The 24,446-nt window shown below is 40.9% G+C and overlaps 1 protein-coding gene across 8 annotated transcripts; it reads left to right on the forward strand.

Annotated features, from left to right (window-relative positions):
• Window positions 1-485: 485 nt before the first annotated feature.
• Window positions 486-19,982, forward strand: LOC127569357 (glucosamine-6-phosphate isomerase 1-like). 8 transcript variants are annotated; one of them, XM_052013924.1, is made up of 9 exons: window positions 506-549; window positions 1,831-1,907; window positions 3,580-3,755; window positions 7,438-7,539; window positions 8,287-8,347; window positions 9,785-9,967; window positions 12,455-12,639; window positions 13,835-14,009; window positions 18,613-19,966. In XM_052013924.1, exons 4-9 carry the CDS (start codon window positions 7,528-7,530, stop codon window positions 18,699-18,701), a joined length of 705 nt encoding a protein of 234 aa, XP_051869884.1. In that variant the 5' UTR covers window positions 506-549; window positions 1,831-1,907; window positions 3,580-3,755; window positions 7,438-7,527; the 3' UTR covers window positions 18,702-19,966. The 8 variants fall into 8 exon arrangements, with proteins under 8 accessions (XP_051869880.1, XP_051869882.1, XP_051869884.1 ...); XM_052013920.1 differs by lacking the exon at window positions 8,287-8,347 and having other exon boundaries at window positions 486-549; window positions 18,613-19,982; XM_052013922.1 differs by lacking the exon at window positions 8,287-8,347 and having other exon boundaries at window positions 486-549; window positions 9,851-9,967; window positions 18,613-19,979.
• Window positions 19,983-24,446: the final 4,464 nt, after the last annotated feature.

The raw sequence follows: 24,446 nt of genomic DNA on the forward strand, positions 1-24,446 counted from the left end.
ATGTGCAGAGAATGGAGGGATACGGACGTTGTGTAGGCAGAAGGGATTAGTTTAGTTAGGCATTTAATTACTAGTTTTAATTAGTTTGGCACAACATTAAGGGCCGAAGGGCCTGTTCATGTGCTGTACTGTTTTAGTAAAGAGCAATCTTACATTCAGATCACATGGTAATTCCGAAGGATATTTGGAAACGCGAAAACCACAAGGTGGATTGCAAATCAATCTATTTTGCAAGGAGACAAACACAAAATTCAATAGCTAACATATATTTCTTAAATAAAAACAAATCTATGATAGTTCTGTGGGGCAGATTTGGAGTACTGTTCATTTACTGTGCGGAGATTTGAAATATATTTTATTAATTGCGTTGAACTTCAGTACGAAGGGTTAGTGGTTTTCCAAAGGAAACTAGCAAACATTTGAAAGCTTTGATTTCCTTCACTTTTCCCCACCGATCATCTGACCGGCAATAACGTCATCTGACTGTTTTCTCCAGCGTAATAATGGAGAAGGAAACCATAAGAAATAAAGAGACTGTCGCTTAAGGGGGTAAGATGTTAACTGATTCTGACGGTGATTTTTGTACAAATATCATGACCTACTAAAAATACAAACTGAAGTTTGGGCCGACGTGCACTATTCAGTTTTGGGTAACAGTTGCACGATGAGGGATTGGTTGCTGAAAGTCCCGGGGAGGATGGCGGTGCACTGTCCAGATCTTGTTTGAGCGAATGTTGCTTCGATGTAACTATAAAATCAGTTGCAATTTCATTGCTGTGGTCTCCCAAGCTCCTTTCGCTTGGTGTTTCACTGGGTTGTTTTGATTCCATTGGGTCGATTCACTCACCGCTTGTGATCAAACTCCACCGCGTTATCGGTGTTTCTGAATGCAGTGATTTAATGGTTTAGTTTGCACTGTAAAATATATTTTTCATGCATCGAGTTATGCAGGAATATGTCAGATCCGCTTAACATTGTGATTAGCTGTTATCAGGCGTGTCTAGCAATAGGCGTTTTTACCTGCTGCGCACAAACATTTAGCGTTCAATATTACGCGGAAAATGTGATAATGATTTTTTTGTGGCTGTGGACGGCTGCTGAGAGGAAGATTGTTTCGCTTGATCATCCTGGTTGTTTTTCTTTATGGTGCCCACTGACGTTTAGGGGATACTTTGCCATCTGTTAAACTTGGATTATTGCAATTCATTGCACGGTCCGTTTCATGCAGCGCCTGAGTTGCAGATTCTGCATTGGTGCAAAGCGCTTCAGTGTTGCCTCTGTGCAGTGTGACTGCAGTGTCTGCCTTGGGGTGCGAGTATACCCGCGGAGTGCTGGTTTATCCTCAGATGTGGGACAGGTGAGGATGCAGATGCAACAGCGTGAGTCATGCACTTGCTGCCTGCTGTTAAGGTAGGGTAGTGGGTCGTCAAGTGAGCGGAACGTGGTGTTGCACACATTTTGCATTGCGCCGAAGGAGCAAAATGATTGGGTGGGTATGGCGGGGGTGGGGAATCAAATGGTGGCGTAGATAACACCACACACAAAATGCCCGCTCTTTAAAAATAAGTTCAGAGAGCGGCCTGGTCTACCTTTGGAGCTGATAGGAAACACGCTACTTCTCCCAATTGGTCTGGAACTTGCAAAGTACGAATGCTCCATTTGTCTCCGCTTGTTTTAACGTCAAACCAGCAGCCGTAGCCGTGTTGCAAAGTTTTAAATATTTCTAGGTGCTCAATTGGAATACTGGCTTTGTACCTTCGTGTTAGGTAACTCATGATGTGTTAATTAAAGTTATTACACTATTTAACGCCCTCCTTCCTTTTATCTCAGATTAACAGGACCAGGCATCAACCTTAAACTCCACAACCCGGAAAATTTACATGGAACAAACCGGAAAAAAAACAGTAGTAAGCAACTGACCCGCATGCCCTGTGATGGGATCCATGCCTGGTCTCATTGATTACCAGTGGCTTACATATTTACAAAGATGAACCATATTTTTACTAATACTAACAATCCTCTATCACTTCTTAGTGGAACTGTACTGTGTTTTTAAGTATGGTTTAGCAGCGCACAGTTTTAATTCCTGTAGCAAAAGCAATGCAGAGCTGATAGTGTTGATCTCCAATGATACCCGCATCCAAGAATGTGCAATCCAGTCTTTTTTATTTTAGTCTGTTTATCCTTGAGTTGGAATTGGAATTGGTTTATTATTGCCACATGTACCGAGGTACAGTGAAAAAACTTGTCTTGCATACCGTTCATACAGATCAATTCATTACACAGTACATTGAGGTACTGTAAGGTAAAGCAATACAGAATGCAGAGTAAAGTATCACAGCTACAGAGAAAGTGTAGTGCAGGTAGACAATAAATTGCAAGGTCATAATGAGGTAGATTGTGAGGTCAAGAGTTCATTTTATCGTACTAGGGAACCGTTCAATAGTCTTATAACAGCGAGATAGAAGCTATCCTTGAGCTTGGTGGTATGTGCTTTCAGGCTTTTGTATCTTCTGCCCAACAGGAGAGGGGAGAGGAGAGAATGTCAGGGGTGGGTGGGGTCTTTGATTATGCTGGCTGGCTGCTTCACCGAGGCAGCGAGAGGTATAGTCAGAGTCCATGGAGGGGAGGCTGCAGCCCCGGGCAGAGCAGTTGCCATACTAAGCTGTGATGTATCCAGATAGGATACTTTCTATGGCACATCGATAAAAGTTGGTGAGTGTCAAGGGGGACATGCCGAATCTCTTTCGTCTCCTGAGGAAGTAGAGGCTCTGGTGAGCTTTCTTGACCGTGGCGTCAATGTGGTTGGACCAGGACAGACTATTGGTGATCACCACCAGTGGCATACTTTCTCATTTAGTCTATTTAGATCTGTTGCCAGCAGCAATTCTTTGCTTAATTGTACAGAAGGGCCAGTATTTGGTTTCTTTTGAATTGTTTAAAAGCAGTTCTAAGCATTTTGTAGTCCCTCTGTACTGTTTTTCAGATCTATCCAGTTTTCTTGAGTCAAATGTCAGGGGCTTGTCCTAATCTTGAGGAAAAACTGCTCATTTTTGTTATATTTTTCTTCCATTTTGAACACTCACAATGCTGAACAGGTTTCTAGAAATATAGAGAGATACAGCACAGAAAACAGGCCCTTTTACCTACCAAGAATGTGCTGCCATCAACCACCCATTTACGCAAATCCTTCACGAATCTAATTTTTTTATTCTCCCTATGTTCGCGTCCCCCAAATCCATCACTTACCTATGCACAGTGGTCAATTGACCTACCAACCTGCACATTCTGGGATATGGGAGGATACTGGAGCACCCGGGGAAAACCACATGCAAACTCCACACAGCCAGCACCTGAGGTCAGGACTGAATCTGGGTCTCTGGCGCTGTGAGGGAGTGGTTATATTAGCTGTGCCACTGTGCTGCCTGGTTTTTTGACAATATCTTGAAAGGTAGCCAGATTTCTGAATTTGAAAAGACTGGCTTAGACACTGCCTGATTTACAGTTTACACAAAAACATGCATTTATTGACACCTGCCTCCTGTCAACTTACTGACTACCCTTGAATGTTGCTTTCAGGCAGAAGGTGATTTGATCTTTGCCGCTTCTCAATTTTTCAAGAAAACCAACAATGAAATTGGTTATATTGGAGGACCACACCAAAGCCAGTGAATGGGCTGCAAAATATATCCGGAATCAGATCGTTCAATTCAACCCAGGTCCTGGCAGATACTTCACTCTGGGGTTGCCTACTGGTAAGTAGGAAGAAATTTAATATGAATGGAGTTTGTACTGTTTGTTTTCTAATTCTTTTAAATTATTCAGGATTTGAATTGGATGCTAGGGTAAATGTTCAACAGTAGAGAAGCGCGAAACTGCTGGAAATATGAAATAAAATCAGAACCATGGAAATATTCAACAGGCCAGACAGCATCTGTGGAGAGAGAAACAGATGGTTTATAAAAGCCTGGAAAAGTTAGAAATCAAACTGTTTTGAGCAGGGCAAAGGGGAGAGAGAACAAAGGGAGTACTTGTGCTGGGGAGGAGATCAAGTGAGGCTGAATGACATCAGCGGTGCTAGCTGAGGGCGAGTGGGGGAAGTTTGTTACTTGCCATTCTCTCTTGTTGGCACAACCACTGTTTGTCCTTATCTTTCTTGGACTCCACCCCATCCCTCCCCCTTCTCTGCAACTTCCAGCTTTTCCCAGTTCTGATGCAAAGTCGTCAACCTGAATTATTTACTGTGTTTTCCCCTTCACAGATGTTGCCCGTACAGCTGGGTATTTCCTGTATTTTGTGTTCTCATTTCAAGTGTTCAAAAATACCCCTTAACATGCCCCAGATTAAAGTATAAACAGTCTTTTCTCAATGCTGACAACTTAATGTTGGATTATGGGCATTTCTGTGGTGTCCTGGTTACATTATAACATGTTGCACCATGTAGTACCTTTGTGTTCAGCAAATCCTAGATGGTTTTGAAGCTAGGGACTTCTGTTCTGGGACACCTGCTCTTTGTGATTTTTATAAATGACTTGGATGAGGATGTGGAAGGGTGGGTTAGTAAGTTTGCTGATGATACAAAGGTTGGTGGTGTTGTGGATAGTGTAGAAGGTTGCTGTAGATTACAACATGATATTGATAGAATGCAGAGCTGGGCTGTGAAGTGGCAGATGGAGTTCAACCTGGATAAGTGTGAAGTGATACACTTCGGGAATTCGAATTTGAAGACAGAATACAAGGTTAATGGCAGGACTCTTAGCAGTGTGGAGGAACAGAGGTATCTTGGGGTCCACGTCCATAGACCCCTCAAGGTTGCCATGCAGGTTGATAGGGTTGTTAAGAAGGCATATGGAGTGTTGGCCTTCATTAGTCGGGGTATTGAGTTCAAGAGCCAGGAGGTGATGTTGCAGCTCTATAGAAATCTGTTTTGACCACACTTGGAGTATTGTGTTCAGTTCTGGTCGTCTCATTATAGAAAGGATATGGAAGCTTTAGAGAGGGAGCAGAGGAGATTTACCAGGATGTTGCCTGGATTGGAGAGCATGTTTTATGAGGATAGGTTGAGTGAGCTAGGGCTTTTTTCTTTGGAGAAATGGAGGATGAGAGTTGTACAAGATGATAAGGGGCATAAGGGACTGTCGAGTGAACAGTCAGAGACTTTTTCCCAGTGCGACAATGGCTAACACGAGGGGACATAATTTTAAGGTGATTGGAGGAAGGTATAAGGGGGACGTCAGGGGTAAGTTTTTTACACAGAGAGTGGTGAGTGCATGGAACGCACTGCCGGCAGAGGTTGTGGGGGCAGATACATTAGGGACATTTAAGAGACTCTTAGATAGACACATGAATGATAGAAAAATAGGGGGCTATGTGGGAGGGAAGGGTTAGATAAATCTTAGAGCAGGATAAAATGTCGGCACAACATTGTGGGCCAAAGGGCGTGTACTGTGCTGTAGTGTTCTCTTCTACCACACATGGCAATGGAGGCCAAATCATTAAATGTATTCAAGAAGGAAATAAATATATTTCTTAATGCTACTTAAGATATCTTTATTAGTCACATGTACATCAAAACACACAGTGAAATGCATCTTTTGCGTAGTGTTCTGGGGACAGCCCGCAAGTGTCGCCACACTTCCGGTGCCAACATAGCATGCCCACAACTTCCTAACCCATACATCTTTGGTATGTGGGAGGAGACCAGACTTGATCGAGGTCTACAAGATGATAAGAGGCATAGATCAAGTGGACAGTCAGAGACTTTTTCCCAGTGCAAAAGTGGCTAACATGAGGGGGCATAATTTTAAGGTGATTGGAGGAAGGTATAAGGGGGATGTCAGAGGTAGGTTTTTCACACAGAGTGGTGACTGTGTGGAATGCACTGCCGGCAGACGTTGTGGGGGCAGATATATTAGGGACATTTAAGAGACTCTTAGCCACATGAATGATAGAGAAATGGAGGGCCATTTGGGAGGGAAGGGTTAGATAGATATTAGAGCAGGATAAAATGTCAGCACAACATTGGTGGGCCAAAGGGCCTGTACTGTGCTGTAATGTTCTATGTACGGGAATCAAAGAATACAGGGAGGTGGGAACAGGGTACTGATGGGGCTGATCAGTCATGATCATGTTGAATGGCAGAACAGGGCCTACCGTGCTGGTTTCTTTGTTTAAACTAGGTAAAAGTTGAGGTGTTAATAATCCATTGCCAGTTACATCGAAAAATACATTTTCCATCATTGCTCCTCAATCAAATATCAACAAATGATATTTTGGGCAGAAGACACATAGACACACAACATTCTCATGAATGTAATAATACTATATTTTGATTGTTTTCCTCAGCCTTCTGTTCCCTATCTCTCCAGCACTTGAAATAAGAATAGAAGATGCTGGAAATATTAATGTGCAAAAATAAATTGAGTTAATGACTATAATGTTTATAATTTTTTTCGTAGTTGTTAGGATTCTGTCATGCTTGAAGGGAGTTTTCCATCCTAAAGTGATGCTGGAAGAAACAGTGCTAATCTCGACCGTATGGGCCCCTATACTATTCAGTCTAAAAGTTTATTTGAACTGATGATTCACTACTCTGTTCAGTCTGTGAAGCAACTCAGTGATGTGAGCAGATGTTTAGATGGGAAAACTAGTGTTGCAGCTTAAAATCAATAGAAGATAAGATATAGAAACAGGAGTAAGCTATTCAAACCTGCTGTGCAATTCAATAAGATCATGGCTGATCTTTTCCCTCAGCACCACTTTCCTGCAGTAACTCCATGTTCCTCAATTCCCTTAATATCTGAAAATCTATCAACCACTATCTTGAAAGTGCTTAGTGACTGAGCATCCACCACTCTCTTGAGTAAAGAATTTCGAAGAGTCACTGGCCAGTGAGTGAAGAAATTTTATCCCTTCTATCTTGAAAGGTAGATTCTTTATTTTGAGAAAGCCTCCTAGTTTAGGCCTGCATCTACCCTGTTGAGCCCAATGAGAATTTTTCAAATGGATAGCTTAAGCCAGGACAGAAGTTGAGAGTTGAGGAAAAAAATTTAGTGTCTTCTTATTGGAATGGTGTTTATGAAACTAAGAAGTTTCTTGTTAGCGCACTAATGTTCTTCCGGAGCTAAAACTACTCCTGCTGGATTGTCAACTAGTGTTGCAATATACTTCAGAAAACAAAAAGTAAATAAAGCTTAATGTTGAAGGGGGAACATATGTTTTACAAAGTCTACAGCTGACTAGATCAATATTGTTGCCAATAAGAACTGCTCCTTTCAAAACCATCATCTCTGATTAATTACACTTAATTGGGGATAAGCGTTGGTGGTTTCATTAAGCAGGATGGCAGAAAATAAATATGGGTTATACTGAATTTATTTTTAACGCTGTCTAACGCAATAAAATTTGCATGCAGCCATCTTTAATATCTTTCTGCAGGAAGCACTCCATTGGGAAGCTATAAAAAGCTAATTGAATATTATAAGAACGGAGATTTATCCTTCAGATATGTGAAAACATTCAACATGGATGAATATGTGGGTAAGTGTGCTGCCGTACAACTTCTTACTTTTGTATATGAAACAGGTTATGACTGATCTGAATTGTAAGTTATTTTCTGTAGTATCTGGCCTTGATTGAGTGACCAAGCACATTGAATTTGTTTTGCATATCTCAGTGCACTGATGCAATGAATTTAGAAAGGAATTTTAATATCAGTGAGTCATCTGTTCTGGTTTTATTTCAAAAATTACATGGCGTTGTCTTGAGTCATTCATTTTAGAAATAATACCACAGGAAGGAGAAACAGGAGGAGGCCATTCAGCAGACTTGGCCATTCAGTAGGATCATGGCTGACCTGACGTTCCTCTAGTCCAGTTTCCTGTCCTTTACACATAACGCTTAATACTCTTACTGATTAGAAATCTATCTCAGCCTTAAATGTATCCAAGGACTCTCTTCCCAGAGCTCCTTGTGGCAAGGGGTTCCAAAGACTCTCAAGTCTTGGAGAGAAGAAAGTCTTCCTCATCCCAGTCTTAAATGGGTGCCCCTTATTCTGAGGTCATGCCCTGAGGGCCTAGATTCTCCCATGAGAGGCGTTTACCCTGTCTAGCCCCCTAAAGGTCTTGCATGGTTCATTGGCATTCCACCTCATTCTTTTAAATTGTAGTGACTAGGTATCACAACCTGTTTAACCTTTCCTTGTGGGATAATCCCTCCATATCTGGGGTTATCATGGTGAACCTTCTCTGAACCACCTCCAATGAACTAATATGTTTCCTTTATTAGTGGGACCAAAATTGTTCACAATACTCTGGATGTGGTCTCTCTAGTGCCTTGTACAGTTGTGGTAAGACTTCCTTACATTTATACTCCATCCCCCTTGAAATGATGGTCATTAGCCTTCTCTATTACCTGCTGCATTTGAGTACTAGCTTGCATGTTTTATGCATAACAACTCCCAAATCCCACTATGCTGCAGCTTTCTGCAGTTTCTCTCCACTTAGTTGTTCTTCCTTTCAAAATAAACAACTTCTCATTTCATTTGCCACCCTGTTACCCATTCACTAACCCAGCAATATGTCTATCTACAGTTCTTTTCCTGCATACTGCTTGCTAAAACTCACTGAAGACTAAATTAGATGGTGAAGAGAATGAAGAGTGGTTTGATTTTTCTGCCAGTGCTACTGGATTCTTGTCTCTGAACTTATAAAGTCTTCCTAGTAGCTACGAAGTGCCAGGAAGACCTAGTGAGTCCCAGAAGTTTTACCATTTTCAGCAGGCTGGTTCAGATCCAGTATTCGGAAACTAGGTCTTGTGATGAATACTGCGTTAATATTGTTGAGTTGTGGAATCATTATATCGCAGAAAGAAACCATTTGGACCATTGCGTCCATGTTGGCTCTCCTGTAGATCCATCCAATCTGTCCTATTCCTCCATGCTATTTCCAAAGTCCTATAGGTTTATTTCATTCCTTTCCATTTTCTTTTTTGAAATCACTGATCATCTCTGCTTCCAGCACCTTTTTAGACAACGAGTTCTAGGTTATTACCACTTACTGCTTTTTTTAAAAAAAAGTCTCTTTCCCCCCCACTCCTCCCATATCTCTTGTCCAAAACCTTAAATTTGTGCCCCGTATTATTGTACCATAAACTAATAAGAGTAGCTTTTCTTTGTCTACCTTGTCTAAATCAATCATAAATTTGTCCACCTTGTATAGTTTGCAGTAGGCCAGATAAGTATCTGTTATATAGTGATGAAATGTCGCTGTCTGCTACTCTTGTGTAGATTTCTTCATGCTCATTTGCTTGAATGGCTTCCATGATTATGGGTGTGTATAGTTAGTAAATCCCATCTGTAGGTCAACAAATAATCTGCTGGAGGAACTCAGTGGGTTGAGCAGCATGCTTTGTGGGTAGGGGAATGGGTGGGTTGGAGGGAGGAATTGTTGACATTGACTCCAATCGTAGGTTACCTGTTTCCTGGAAACCTGTGGCTCGGAATTATCCTGCAATGCCTCATCTTTACAAAATGTACCAAATGAAAGCAGGAGTAAACCATATAGTCCTTTGAACATGCTTCACCAGTTGTAAGATCATGGATGAATATCCACTTATCCAACCGTCACATAACCTATTGCCCTTGTTTCGTTTGTTTTCATTAAGTAAGACCTGTTTGCTAAAAATGTACATAATGGGATGATCACATTCATTACCATTACAATTTGAGGCTAGTGTTTTCTGTCAGCGGTTATGTTCAGTGACTTCTATGTTGCTTCCTTTGCAGGCCTTCCAAAGGACCATCCTGAAAGCTTTCATTCTTTCATGTGGAACAATTTCTTTAAACACGTAGATATCCTGGCTGAAAATACACATATTCTGGATGGAAATGCTCCAGATCTGGAGGCTGAGTGCAACGCTTTTGAAGAGAAAATTAAGGCGGCAGGAGGAATTGATCTGTTTTTTGGCGGTACTGTACAGTGAACTAAACAGAACTGATACATGTATCCTGTGGCTTGTGTACTTAAATAACTGATGGCTGTTTGGAGGTGTTCTTGTGATGATCAAAGAGAGAATGGCTACAATGGTCAAATTCCACATTATCCCACTGATTGGTATGCTATGTAAACATTAGAAAATGATGAAATGCAAAAAACTGGTAGATAACAAAGTTAATTTCTCTATGTTTAAGAAAGGAGATAGAAACCATGCAAGGAATTATAGACCAGTTCATTTCAAAATAGGTTGTAGGAAGTTTGATTTAGACTTTGGAATCAAAAACACCATTTCCAAATTTTGATGTCAGATTGTTGGGGTGGGGGAGAGTAGTCAGTTCTGAGAAAGACTGACAAATTACACGCTGTTAAACTTGTATTATTTAGCATGTAATTGTCAATGCAGTTCTAACATTGGAGGGGTTATATTTTGTTAAGGGAAAAGTAAGGAGGTCACAGATTTCTGGTAACTTAAATGGAGTAGAGGAGTACAAACAAACAGACCGCAATCAGTGAGGGTAGGCAGCAATACCTCTGGCACGATTATTCTCAACACTGGTGCCCCACAAGGCTGCGTCCTCAGCCCTCTACTCCCTATACACTCATGACTGTGTGGCCAGATTCTGCTCTAACTCCATCTACAAGCTTACAGATGATACCACCGTAGTAGGCCGTATCTCAAACAGCGATGAGTCGGAGTACAGGAAGGAGATAGAGAACTTAGTGGAATGGTGTCATGAAAACAACCTTTCCCTCAATGTCAATGAAACAAAAGAGCTGGTCATTGACTTCAGGAAAGGGGTGGTGTACGTGCACCTGTCTACATCAATGGTGGTGAGGTCGAGAGGGTTGAGAGCTTCAAGTTCCTGGGAGTGAACATCACCAACAGCCTGTCCTGGTCAATTCACGTAGATGCCACAGCCAAGAAAGCTCACCAGCACCTCTTTTTCCTCAGGAGGCTAAAGAAATTTTGTTTATCCCCTTTGACTCTCACCAACTTTTACCGATGCACCATAGAAAGCATCCTATCTGGATGTATCACAGCTTGGTACGGCAACTGCTCTGCCCAGGACCGCAAGAAGCTGCAGAGAGTTGTGGATACAGCGCAGCACATCACGGACACTAGCCTCCCCTCCTTGGACTCTCGTTGCCTTGGTGAAGCAGCCAACGTAGTCAAAGACCCCTCCCACCCGGGACATACTCTCTCCTCTCCTCTTCCATCGCGTAGAAGATACAGGTGCCTGAGGGCACGTACCACCAGACTTGAGGACAGCTTCTACCCACTGTGATAAGACTGTTGAACAGTTCCCTTCTACAATGAATGGACTATGACCTCACGATCTACCTTGGTGTGACCTTGCACCTTATTGCACTGTACTTTCTTTGTAGCTTTGACACTTTACTCTGTACTGTAATTGTTTTTACCTGTACTACATCAATGCACTCTGTACTAACTCAATGTAACTGCACTGTGTAAAGAATTGACCTGTACGATCGGTTTGCAAGACAAGTTTTTCACTGTACCTCAGTACAAGTGACAATAATAAACCAATACCAATACCAAAGCATCTTGGCCTGTAAATACAAATTCAGGGGTATTAAGGCCATTTAAAAAAAAAGCAGACAAGAATTCTGGTTTATTTCTGGAATTGGAAAGTAAAGAAGTTGTGCTAAGTATGATTGAAACCTTAGTTAGACCATACTGGAGGTAACAAGCACTGTCCAAGTCACCGTTATTGAAGGAGGGATGAAGACGCACTGGAAAGGATGTCAAAATTAAAGTTTTACAATTGAGTGCCATAAATATAATCTATTGACAATCACAAGAAAACAGAGTTTGGTTTTCATATTTGAAAAATGGATATTTAATTTGGATCTTAAAAATTACGAAAGGTTTTATTGGATTGGATGTGGTGTGTTTCAGTTTATCAGGAAATGAAAAGAGGCCATAAAGATGCAATAGTGATCAAGATACAAGTGGGAAATTCAGAAAAAACATTTCCCCAGAGAGTGGTGAGAATGTGGAATTCATTACCCTAAGGGGTCATTGAGGAGACTAGTTAAGGTACCTTTTAACCTGAAGCTAGATAAGCATGTGAAAAGAATAGAATACAGTTTGTGCTGATAGTTAGGTTTGGAAAGACATGAAGAGGCTCGGGGGTGCATAAACCCTGGAGGACACTGATTGGGTCAAGTGATCTGCTTTAATCAGCAGATACTAAATTGGAGACAGTGTGAGCTGAATGCAGAATTATTTTGGCCCAAAATTATATCTTAATGTCAGCATTATGACCCAGCACCAGATATCTTTGTGGACTCGCCTTTGAAGGAAGCCAAATTTAATCTATGGTATATCGTGAGCAGTTTGAAGCTAGGTTTAGCGATGCTTAGGATTGCCTTTGAGTGATACTGACGCTGAACATTCTCTATTAAAAATTGTTTTTTGTTTGGTTTTGTTGTAGGTATTGGCCCAGATGGTCATATTGCATTCAATGAACCAGGATCCAGCCTTGTATCTCGCACCAGAGTGAAGACTTTGGCAATGGATACAATATTGGCCAATGCTAGATTCTTCAATGGAGATTTGACTAAAGTCCCTACTATGGCTTTGACTGTTGGAGTGGGTACCATAATGGATGCCAGAGAGGTAAAGAAATGGAAATCTTTCTTTATTTTGGAAGAAGCTCATGGCATAGCACATTTAAGGTATCTAATTTGCCTTGTGTCATCTATTTTGAATATTCTATATATTAGCCTTTATCCTATCTCTTTAGAGAGTTTGTACTGCAGTTTCGCAGATGTGATACCAATACAGAACTCGATTTTTATTTTTGAATCATAGAATCCAGCAGAAGAGGAGGCTGTTTAGCTCATTGTACTCTTTCAAAGAGCAATCAGTCCCATTCCTCTATTTCTTAGACCCTGCAAATCATTCATATTTTCGAGTATATCCATAGAATTTCACTGTCATTTCAATGCATTCTAGATCATAACAGCTGCCTTCATTTATTCAGAAAAGTTTCCTCTCCCCTCTGGTTCTTGTTCACATGAATTTTTACAACCTCAGCAACGATCTGTATTTATGGACCATGCTTAATATAGTAAAATGCTCCAAAGATGCTTCATTGGCATATTATCAAATGTAAATTGAAGCCCAGACATAAAAAGGATGATTGGGAAATGACCAAAACCTCAGTCAAAGAAGTTTTTTTTTTAAAGAGTATTTTAAGGATTTTAAGGGAGGATAGAAAAGTATTGTTTTAGGGAGGGAATTCTGGAGTTCAGTGCTTTGGCTGGATGATTTAATTCCAGGTGATAAGAAGGCCTGAATTGAAAGAGTGCAGCTATCTCAGAGGCTTTTACAGTTGGAGGTGATAAGAGAGATGAGGAGGATTTTGGAAAGAAAGATGTGAATTTTAATCTTGAGTCACTGCTTAACCAGGAGCCAGTGACGGTTAGGAGGCAAAGGTGAATAGGATCTGCTTACACGTAACATAAGGACATGAGAATTTTAGATTCCCTCAAGTTTCTGAAAATATAACGTCGGAGTTTGGCCAGGAGTGAATGGGAACAGTGAAACTCTAAGATAGTTAAAGTGCAGGTGAGGGTTTCAGTAAGAGAGGAGGCAGGAGTGGATTCACGAAGGTATTATACATGGAATTGGAGTTGTATAGGTATGTTTATGAGAAGAAGTTGGTCAGTTTGGTAACTGTGATATAGAGAGATTGTTTTGAACCTTGGGTGCAACATTATCAATGGACTTTTTCAACACCTGCCTTTTCACTTTCTCATTCAGTTGCAACACAAAAACAAACCTTAAGTGTTTCCTTTTATCTTTGCAGGTGTTGATTCTTATCACAGGAGCTCACAAGTCCTTGGCTCTGTATAAAGCAATAGAAGATGGTGTAAACCATATGTGGACTGTCTCTGCTCTTCAGCAGCACCCCAAAACGCTATTTGTATGTGATGAAGATGCCACATTGGAACTCCGTGTAAAAACAGTCCAGTATTTTAAAGGTAGTTAATTCTCACTAATGTTCTTGATCCAAAATCCTGTGTTCAGTCACATTTGCTAACCCCCTTGTTGTTTATTTACTTTAGAGGCCATTTGGTCTGAGACATTGTCTTCATTGGATGCATATTGGCATTGATTTCTTTTCACAATCGTTGAAGCAGCTTTGAATTTTTCTAAGATTTTCCATGCCATTTAAGATTAATCAATCTTAGATGGGGGGTATTTGCTAAGATCGCAAGTAGATCTAAATAAGGGAATGCTGTGGTTTACCTTGGAGTAATCATCCTTTTAAAACAAACCGGAATTTTCCTTCATTCTTTCTGTCTCTTAGAATATTGAACAGTACAGCACAGGAAGAGGTTCTTTGGCCCACAGTGTCTGTGCCGAACACGATGTCAAATTAAACTAAATCTCTTATGCCTGCACATGATCCCTATCCTCCATTCCCCCTGCATATTCATGGACCTGTTTAAAAGCCTCTTAAACACCACTGTTGTATCTCACTACACCTAGCAGCCCATTCCAGGCACCTACCATTCACTGTGTTGGGGGGAAAGAAAGAACTTGCCCACACATCTCCTTTAATCTTTCTCCCTCTCACCTTAAATGCATGCCCTCTAGTGTTTGAAGTAATCTTGAAATAGTTGGAAGATTTTCCTTCTGCTGCCTGCTTGGAAGTTGGTTCCAACTGTTAACCTTGACTTGTGAAATACTTTCTTTTAAAAAGCCATCATAAAAGTCTTGGCTTTTCATGTTAATCAACCTCTTGAAGCCAGGGTTAATCACTGGGCTCTATGCTGCACTGCTTTTGGAACCTGAATGTTTCCTTTGTACTTCGGATACGAAAACTGTGCTCAAGGTGTTGTCTGACCTGGACAAAGTTCAGATGTAGCACAGTTGTTTAGAAATCCATCCCTGATTGGCAGTGCTAAACCTACTGGATAGTTGTAGCAGGATGTTGTACTCGATTTCTGAATTTTGTTTCTTTTCCCCCCATTTTCTTAATATGGGCATTGCTGGCCAGTATTTATTGGCCATCCCTAATTCCCCTGAAAGATAGTGGTGAAACTATTGCAATCCCTCTGGTGAAATTGCGGTTAGGGAAGGAGTTTCAGGCTTTGGACCCAGCCATGATGAAGGACGGGTGATGTATTTCCAAGTCGGGATGGTGTCCAATATAGAGGGAAACATTCATTTGCTGTCTGTAGTGGAGGCCAGGGGCATTGGAGGTGCTGATGGACTAGTCTGGGTGAGAAACTGTGGTGCATTTTGTAGATGATGCACTGCAGTCACTGTGTTTTGGTGCTGCAGGGAATGAATATTTAGGATGATCGATGGGGTGCCATTTAAGTGGGCTCCTTCATCCTGGATGTAAAGGAATCTGGGAAATGGAGAACAGCCTTCGGCCAGAGCTGTTATATTTAGCATGGATAAAATTCTAGGCAGGTATCTTCTGCAACTGATGCCAAACTGAAATGAGGAATAAGATTAAGCATTCTGTTTGTTTAGCTTGTGGCTGTTCCATACTGATATGTCATGTAAGTGCCAAATCTGTACATTTGCTTGCGATTCTTTCAAGAATTCATTCCCTGTTGTTTCCACATTTCTGTTGTTTCCACATTTCTGTTGTAGTTCAAGTTTTCAGTTTGTTTCCTCTTATCAACACGTTTCTGTTGCTTTCCTTAAGATAGGGTATTTTGGTTGATGTGAATTGTCAGTTGGTGCTGCCTGAAACTTCAGCTTTCGTAATTTGGTTCCTCTTTGATTGCTGTCCTTTGGACAGGATTTCTTGTCGAATCAGATGTGTGGGTTCTTCAGTTTTTGCTTCCTAGTGTTCACTTCTACACATTGGCTACTGATTCCTTCCAGTCATTAAATTGTATTGACTGTAAATACTATTTTGAGGTTAATCTAGTATTGGACGGCTTAGGGCTGCGAAATTGGATTCCTTTTTAAGGATTGGATGTATTCATTTTTAATCAGTGACCTTAAGTTGAAGTGAAAGAGCTGTATTGGTTTATTATTGTCACTTGTACCGAGGTACAGTGAAAAGTTTGTCTTACAAACCAATCATACAGGTCAGTTCATTACACACATTGATGTAGTACAGGTAAAAACAATAACAGTACAGAGTAAAGTGTCACAGCTACAGAGAAAGTGCAGTGCAATAAGTTGTGAGGTCACAAGGTAGATTGTGAGGTTATAGTCCATCTCATTGTATAAGGGAACTGTTCAATAGTCTTATCACAGTGGGATAGTCCTGAGGCCTAGGAGAGTTTTGTTTGACTTAACCATGTGACAATATCAGCAATGAAATGTTAAATTAATCATATGTAAATAGCTTACTTATAGAAAGGAATATCAAAGTTAAATCATAGTTAAAATTACATTTTACATCTGGAGTAGCAGCATTTTATAATTAAGTCATAATTTTATTTTTTCAGTTGTAGTTTGTCATAATTAAATACCGGTTGCTTTCTGTGTGGTTGTAACTGTAGGTCCCTTTGTTAACTCAAGACTCAAATATTGTAGACCTCTTCTAACTGACCTCCCACTTTACACCCCTACTGTGAATTTGACCTTGGCTTAGACCTCTGTCTATATCTTGTTCATTCATCATCCCAGCAATTCAGTAATTCCCCCAATTTAAAATCCTTGCCCTTGTTCTCTAATCACGTTGTGGACTCACCCCCTTCTGATCTCTGAAACCACTTCCTGCTCTTCAATCTCTAAATCCCTTTGCTCACCTGCTTCTTGTGCTTTCATGATTTTCAACACTCCGCAGCCATCTGCAGCCTAAGCTTTGGAACTCCCCCAAATGTTTCTGCCTCTTGCGTCTCTTGTTTTAAGCTGCTCTTTAATGCCTGCCTACTTGAGCAAGATATTGGTTGTCTATCCTAATGTCATGGAGCCATATAGCAGAGGAATGAGCCCTTCAGTCCATCTTGTCCATGTTGACCATCAAATGCCCATCTATTCTAATCCCGCCTACCACCACTTGGTCCATATAACCTTTTATGCCTTGGCGATTCAAGTGCTTGTTAGATACTTATTGGATGCTGTGGGAGTACCTGCTTCCATCATCCACACAAGCAATGCGTTCCAGAATCCAATTACTCTTTAGGTAGAGAAAGTTCTTCCTCAGATTTTCCCCTAAACCTCCTACCCCTTACCTCAAACTTAGCCACCTAGTGTTAGGCACATGTACTGTGGGGAAAGGTTTCCCACCATCTGCTCTATCTGTGCCTCTCATGATTTTGTATATCTTTCTCCCCTGCTCTAAGGAAAACCCAGCCTATCCAGTCTCTCATTAGTGAAGTACCCATCCATGGTAAATTCCTCGTAAATTTCCTCTGCAGCCTCTTCAGTGCAATAAAGTCCTTTCTCCAGTGTGGTGACCAGAACTATACACAGTACTCCCAGCTGTCGATCACTAATGTTTTATAAAATAGTACCAGAACCTCCCTGCTCTTGTATCCTATGTCATTACTAATGAAGGCAAGTATCTCCTATGCCTTCTTTAACTCTGCTAACACCTTCAGGGATTCTTGGATTTGTACGCCAATGCCCCTCTGTCCCTCAGTCTCCCTAGGGCTCTACCATTAATCGTTTATGTCCTACCCTTGCAAATTCCTTGCTAAGTACATCACCTTGTACTTAGCAGAACTAAATTCCATCTGCCATTGTTCTGCCCAATACTGATCTATAGCATCCTGTTGCCTACAGCTATCATCCTTGCCATTGACAACATAACCTGTTTTCATGTCATCTGCAAACTTGCTAATCGTACCTTCTAAATTCATATCCAGACTTCTAATTTATGTAACAAACGGTAAGGGGCATGAACCAATTTCTGTCGTACACCACTGGTCACAGGCCTCCAATCACAATAAGCAAACATTCAGATCACCCTCTGTCTCCTATTTCCAAGACAGTTTGGGATCCAATTTGCCAACTTGTCTTGGAGCCAAAGGGTCCTAACTTTTAGGACTGGCTTTCCATGTCCATGTTGACTATGTCAACTACACAATCTTATTTTGTTACCTCTTCAAAAAAAATGCAATCAAATTGATAGACAGGATCTCTCCCTAACAAAACAATGCTGACAATCTTTGATTAATTCCTTGATTAATCCAGTCCCTCAGAATTTTTTTCCAATAATTTCCCTGCACTGACGTTAGGCTCATGGTATGCATGCAATGTATTCTGGTGTGGCATGCAGTTCAGTGTTCTTTGATAGCCCTCCTGTGCGCTATGTTAAAGGTGCTACATACAGCAAAGTTCCAAAAATTCACTGGTTAATCCCAATGGTTTGGCATGTGGCTCATCATCCACTCGCTGGGACCCCAGACCCTGCACTCTCTTTAAGCTTATCTGCTTCTCTTTCCTGCTACTTTTAAACTTACTGGGTTCAGTGACATGTTAGTGTGTAACATGTTCTTAAAGAAGTGAATTAAAAGTGAATTCTGATAGTTTGGAAAATCTGCTACTCCAGCACCACCAAGGTCCTGAGTGTGTTGGATTAACGTAGTTTTACTGTAAACATTATCAATGTTGAATATTGCTATTATGCTGCATTTTATTTTGTTTCTATACTTTTCCCAGGTTTGTTGCATGTTCACAATAAGCTTGTAGAGCCATTGTATAGTATGAAGCAAAATGGTGCAGTTAAGGAAGCAGCTTGTTATTTTTAATGAAGACCATCGATCTGCAGGACCTTCCACAGAAAGCAGTTCTTCTGCAAGAGTAACTGAAGGAAATCTAGTCTGAGAGGCTGTGAAATCTTAAGATGGATGATCTTTGTGCTTCTCGTGTTATCAATCAAAACTTCTGATTTTTGTGTTGAGGACAATAATGGAATGTATCTTTAAGTCTGATTATGGCTTGAGAGCTGAGACCTGTTCATCTGAACTCCGGTGACTGACCCATAAGCTTTTTGTGAAAAGCAGAAGTGATGAGGATTGTGTTCCTGACCTATTCAAAGATTTATATTTATGAAATGTGCAATTTGCAGCTTGGATCTGCTGGATCTCAATTTTGAAATATTTCTTTTGAACCAGTTAGAAATATTTGAAAAACTATTAATTCTGCAATGTAAAGTTGAAAATATGCCTACTAAATAGGACAAAGCCATAATAATTGGATTTTTATTGAAAATGATCTTGCACAGAGGTCATTGTAAAGTACTCAGCACCTCCCAACACTCTGCTGATTAGTATCATTGTCTCTTTTACTCTACATTGAGTCTACTTGTAATATAGTCATCACGTTTAGTCAGTAGATTTCAATTTCTCATTGAAAGTCACCTTCAAACGTAACAGAATTGACCCTTGCTTTTTGATAACTTTTGCATATGGTGTATTTAATGAACAGGACTTAAGAGATTTCTGCAGTTTATCCAGCCAGTGCTGATGTTTGAAAACCACTAAACTCTGCTTTATCTCTCAATTGCCATTTCTGCCAAATAGCTAATCACCTATCATACATTTGCTACATTTCTCTTCAGTTTCCCTGAACACTATTCCACATAACCACCAGTTTCTGTGGATGCAGTGATTGCACAGACCTACATGCATAACGCTTTGTTGTTTGCATTTGCTTTTATGCCAAATGTTTCCTGTGTCAGATCACAATAGAAAGGAATTTGCAAAGGACTGTTCAGTGAAATGTAGAAGCTTCTACTCTCCACTTTTTTTTTCCCTGGAGTTTGAAATGTATTAAGGGATTGTGTTGCGCTGTTATGCACTGGTTACTAGTCCAGCATGTTTATTTCAGGGATAGTTAAAGTAGATGCTATGTGTGTCTGAAGGCTGATGAATACAAAAAAAAGTATATGTTGGGCTATTTTATGAAATCAATTAAAGGAAGTCTCTGCAGGCAGAATTAATCAAAGTAAGCCACATTGTCATCTGTCATATTGTCGACTTTCTAATTTTCTTTTGAAGAACAATAAAGATGTTGCTTTCTAACACACGAAGGCCTGTTGTTTTCTACAGTCATTCATTCAGTATAACCAGTTTTTCTCAATTGTTCTATCAATGGTGTCTCTTTCTATCCCATTTTATGAAGCTGAACTCAATGTATTCCAGTTACTTCAGTTAGTGGCTAATTTAATAGGATAATGCTTTGGATTTCATTGTTATTCACCATTTGAAAGCAGTTACAACTTTGTAATTCAGCCTGACCATATTTTATAAACCAATTACTCGGCATTCAGGCTCCAATGCAAATTTGAAAGAAATCGGGATCCAGATGTGACAGGAAGATGATGCAACAATAACAACAACTGCAGTGACTAGAATGTAATAAAATGTAGCAGAAGCATCATCTTACAAAATGTAAAACCCACATCAGATATCGTGGAATGAGAAAGGTAGGTTTTAAGGAGTGGAGGAGAAAGGAGCTTGGGGATACAATTCCAGAGCTTGGTGCCTAGGCATTTGAAGTTTAACCTCCAATAGTAGTTTGGCTAAGTTTGGGAATGTGGAGTAGGCGCTGCAAGAGGGACTTGGGGGGGGGGGGGGGGGGGGGGGTGGGTGGGGGGAGGTGAAGCAATGGAGGGATTTGAAAGCACAGATTTTATGATCTGTATCTGATACAGTGAAAACCTCCAGGCTGGAAGATGGGGGCTGATGTGGATAACATTTTTGGCGGTCATGTCTAGATGTAACCAATAAAAGCATGGATGAGTCTTTCTTTGGCAGGAGGTGAACTCAGGCTGCAGTGGAGATGTGCTGTTACCGAGGTAGAAGTGGGTGTGACAAATCAGACCAGATAGTTTGAGAGGTAGTAGTGAGGTACAGCATATGGATGTGAAATATATAAGGGAGGAGGATAGGGGGTGGAAAGTGTTGCAAGTGATTCTATGGCTCATGGTTGGTAAGGCTGAAGGCAAGTGAGGGCTGTCCCACTTGAACCAAGAGAAAGTATGGGAGGGGGATGGTTCGCCAAGGTGCAGACAGGCCACAAAGGGAAAGGAGATTTTCTGTTTAGGTTGTTCTAGGCTGCTAATTGTGACAGTGAGAGCTGTCTGGGCTCCAGATAGGTGGAAAGCTGATTTGTAGGTATTCAATTGTGTTACAGGAAAGTTGATTTTGGAGGTGGCAGCATGCTCAAAGACTTTGGAGAGGAAGGTTTACAGGGATGGAGGAATCAAGGGTTGATTTACAATGGAGATGATAAAAGCAGATTTTGAAGATCAGTGATACAGCCTGTGAAAAGGGAGCCCTCAACAACAATGGCCAAGCAAACCAGGAAGGCAAGTTGGGTGGTAAGCTGCTGGGAACATGGCTGACGGAGGAGCAGCTGGGTCTTGGAGAGAGAATTTGGGGAGATAGAAATGAGTTCAGGGTTAGGGCAGGGGGTGACTTTAGAGGAAGCTTGGTTGAGTGGGCTTAAAGGCAAATTATGCTGCTGCACAAATGCTTTCAAACTTGATGGTAAATCTGTGCCCAGAATTTGTGGTCAGCACTGCCTGCCTGCTGCAGCTCCCTCACTGGACACGCGACCTTGATCTGGGTTGAACCACCATGAGATGGATTGGTAGGACTCTTGCGATGCAATGGGGTCATGTGATTGATTACATTTAAGAGACACATACATTCTCATCCAAGTTCGCAACCACTCTGCTACTTCAGGTACCAGACACCTGGGAACAATACAAGTAGAGTTACTCACTGTGCATGTTCAAGAGTGCTTGCTTGATGCCAGATCGCTTGGATTAGCTTGAAGTTGGGTTTGATGATTCACTTGAGAAGGAAGTGTAGCAAGAAACCCTGACATATCCCACAGGGTTTGAAAGCATGTGGTGAACAAATCCAGTGAGCAATTGCTGGGTGATAATTCTGAATAAAATTATTGGATTAAACAGGGGTGACTGTGTATTAACCAACAGAGTTCACATTTGAGGTCGATGACCTTTTAACAGTTTTGGTGAACTGTTTGTTGACCTCTCTCCATAGATGCTGTTTGATCTGCTGAGTTTCCCCAGCATTTTTATTACCTGAATTTAAGCAGTGTCCAACCCTCATAGACTACAATAACTGTGCTTTCACCACATGTGATGGAGGACAAATTTCTACCAAAGCATCCCCCATCCCAATGCCATTTTTTAAGGATAGGCTCTCATCTCTGTAAGCTGCAGACTGGGTTCAGTTCCTCTTCCAAGCTAGATATTGGGCTCTTCTGAAGATTAATCCATATTTTACAATTATGAAAGAGCATGAACAAGTGAACATATGTTCCTAATGTGCTAATGCTCACAGGTTTGCAGTGTTCAGAAGGAAAGAACTGCATGTATATAACATTTCTCCCAAAAAGATTACTGAACGTTAAGTTTGAAAAGCAGTAGCAAACTTCCACAAATAGCAGTGAGGTAATGGTGGATGATCCATTTCTCTTTCGTATTGAGAGCAACTTTTTCTCAGGACACTGGACAAAATTGAGGATCATTGAATCCAACTGAGAGGATTACCTTTTTAGAAACAAGGCATTTTTGACGAAGCACTGCATTACCCCAGCACTGCATTGTGATGGGTGTACAAGAATGCTTCCACATTCCCCTCACACTGACACACCATCCTGGCTTGGAAATATTAATCTTTTTTTTATTGCAGAGGCAAAATCCTGGATTTCCTGAACTAACACAAGGATTGCAATGGTTCAAGTGCTGGCTCATGTGGGTAACTAGGAATTGATAAAAAAAAACAATGGCCTTGTCAGTATGGCCAGAACCACAAACCAAAATTAAATGTCAAGCACCTCTGCAGAACTCATGACTTTGTGATGGAGGTGTTGCCATTGAGACAAAGTGATGGGTTGAGGCATTGTTTCCTGGCATGAGGGTTTTATAGATGCATCATAGAAAGCATCCTATCTGGATGCATGACGGCTTGGTGTGGCTCCTGCTCTGCCCAAGACTGCAAGAAACTGCAGAGAGTTGTGGACACAGCTCAGCACATCACAGAAACCAGCCTCCCTTCCGTGGAATCAGTCTACATTTTTTGCTGCCTCGGTAAAGCAGCCAATATAATCAAAGACCCCACCCACTCCAGACATCCTCTCATTTCCCCACCCCCCCATCGGGCAGAAGATACAAAAGCCTGAAAGCATGTACCAGCAGGCTCAAGAACAGCTTCTGTCCCGCCGTTATAAAACTATTGAACGGATCTCTTGTATGATAAGGTGGATTCTTGACCTCACAATCTACCTGATTGTGGCCTTGCGGCTTGTCTGCACCACACTTTCTCAATATTTGTAACACTATATTCTGCATTCTGTTATTGCTTTTTCCTTGTACTACCTCAATGCACTGTTGTAATGAAATGATCTGTATGGATAGCATGTAAAACAAAGTTTTTCCCTGTACCTCGGTACATGTGACAATAAAAAACCAATCACCAATTCACATTGGCCATCAATCTCAGTGTGAACTTACTGGATTCATTAAAACTGCTGGAAAAACTGAGTAAACATTTATTTGAGTTCATGGGAGAAATCACCCACAACCCTTGCTTCAGTGAACCTGTGATATCAGTGTAGAAACTGATGGATTAAAATTCTTTCCCTTTCTGCTGCCAACTACCAGTCTGCCTGAACATCCTGTCCCTACTTCACATCCAGGATGATATGTGAAAAATGGTGAGCTGCAGAGCAACAGGGCACTTGTGGAACCACAGCCTGGTATGAACCATTTGCAGAATGGTAGAGGACAAATAAAGTTTGGAATCAATCTTTGAATATATGAATTGTGAATTGTTACTATGTGAACAAAAATTTTATTTACATCACAGGGAGTAACCATCATGTCTGGTTTATGACATAAGCTGCGTGTAAGTCTGTCTAAAGAGAGTGGATTTAGCACGAACTCATGGAAATTGGGATCTCAGAATCTAAAGGAAATGACCAATTTAAGAATGTTCTTTATCACAATATACAGAAGTGTTATGGGCCACCTTTAGTTTTAAGACTAATTAAAAAGGAATTTTTAAATTTTTCGCTCATTGCTTATACTAAATTCTAGAACTGCTGTGCCGATAATTCAAATATACGGAACGGTTAGTGACGCAATAATATTAGAAATGCAAAGAGAAATAATTCCAAGCAACAAGCAATCTGCTGGAGGAACTCTGCTGGAGGGACTGAGAGTGGAGGGTTTCGACCCAAAACATTGACAATTCCTTTCCTCCCATAGATGCTGCTCGACCTGCTGAGTTCCTCCAGCAGATTGTTTGTTGTTCCAGATTCCAGCATCTGCTGTCTCTTGTGTTTTTGGATAAATAATTCCAGCTTGTATAGAAGTTTGGGACTATATTATAGACCTCCCAATAGTCAGCGGGATTTAGAGCAACAAATTTGTAGAGAGATAGCAGACAGTTGCAAGAAAAATAAGGTTGTGATAGTAGGTGATTTTAACTTTCCACATACTGACTGGGACTCCC

The sequence above is a fragment of the Pristis pectinata genome, chromosome 4 (genome assembly GCF_009764475.1).
Source record: "Pristis pectinata isolate sPriPec2 chromosome 4, sPriPec2.1.pri, whole genome shotgun sequence".
In the NCBI taxonomy this organism is placed as follows: domain Eukaryota; kingdom Metazoa; phylum Chordata; class Chondrichthyes; order Rhinopristiformes; family Pristidae; genus Pristis; species Pristis pectinata.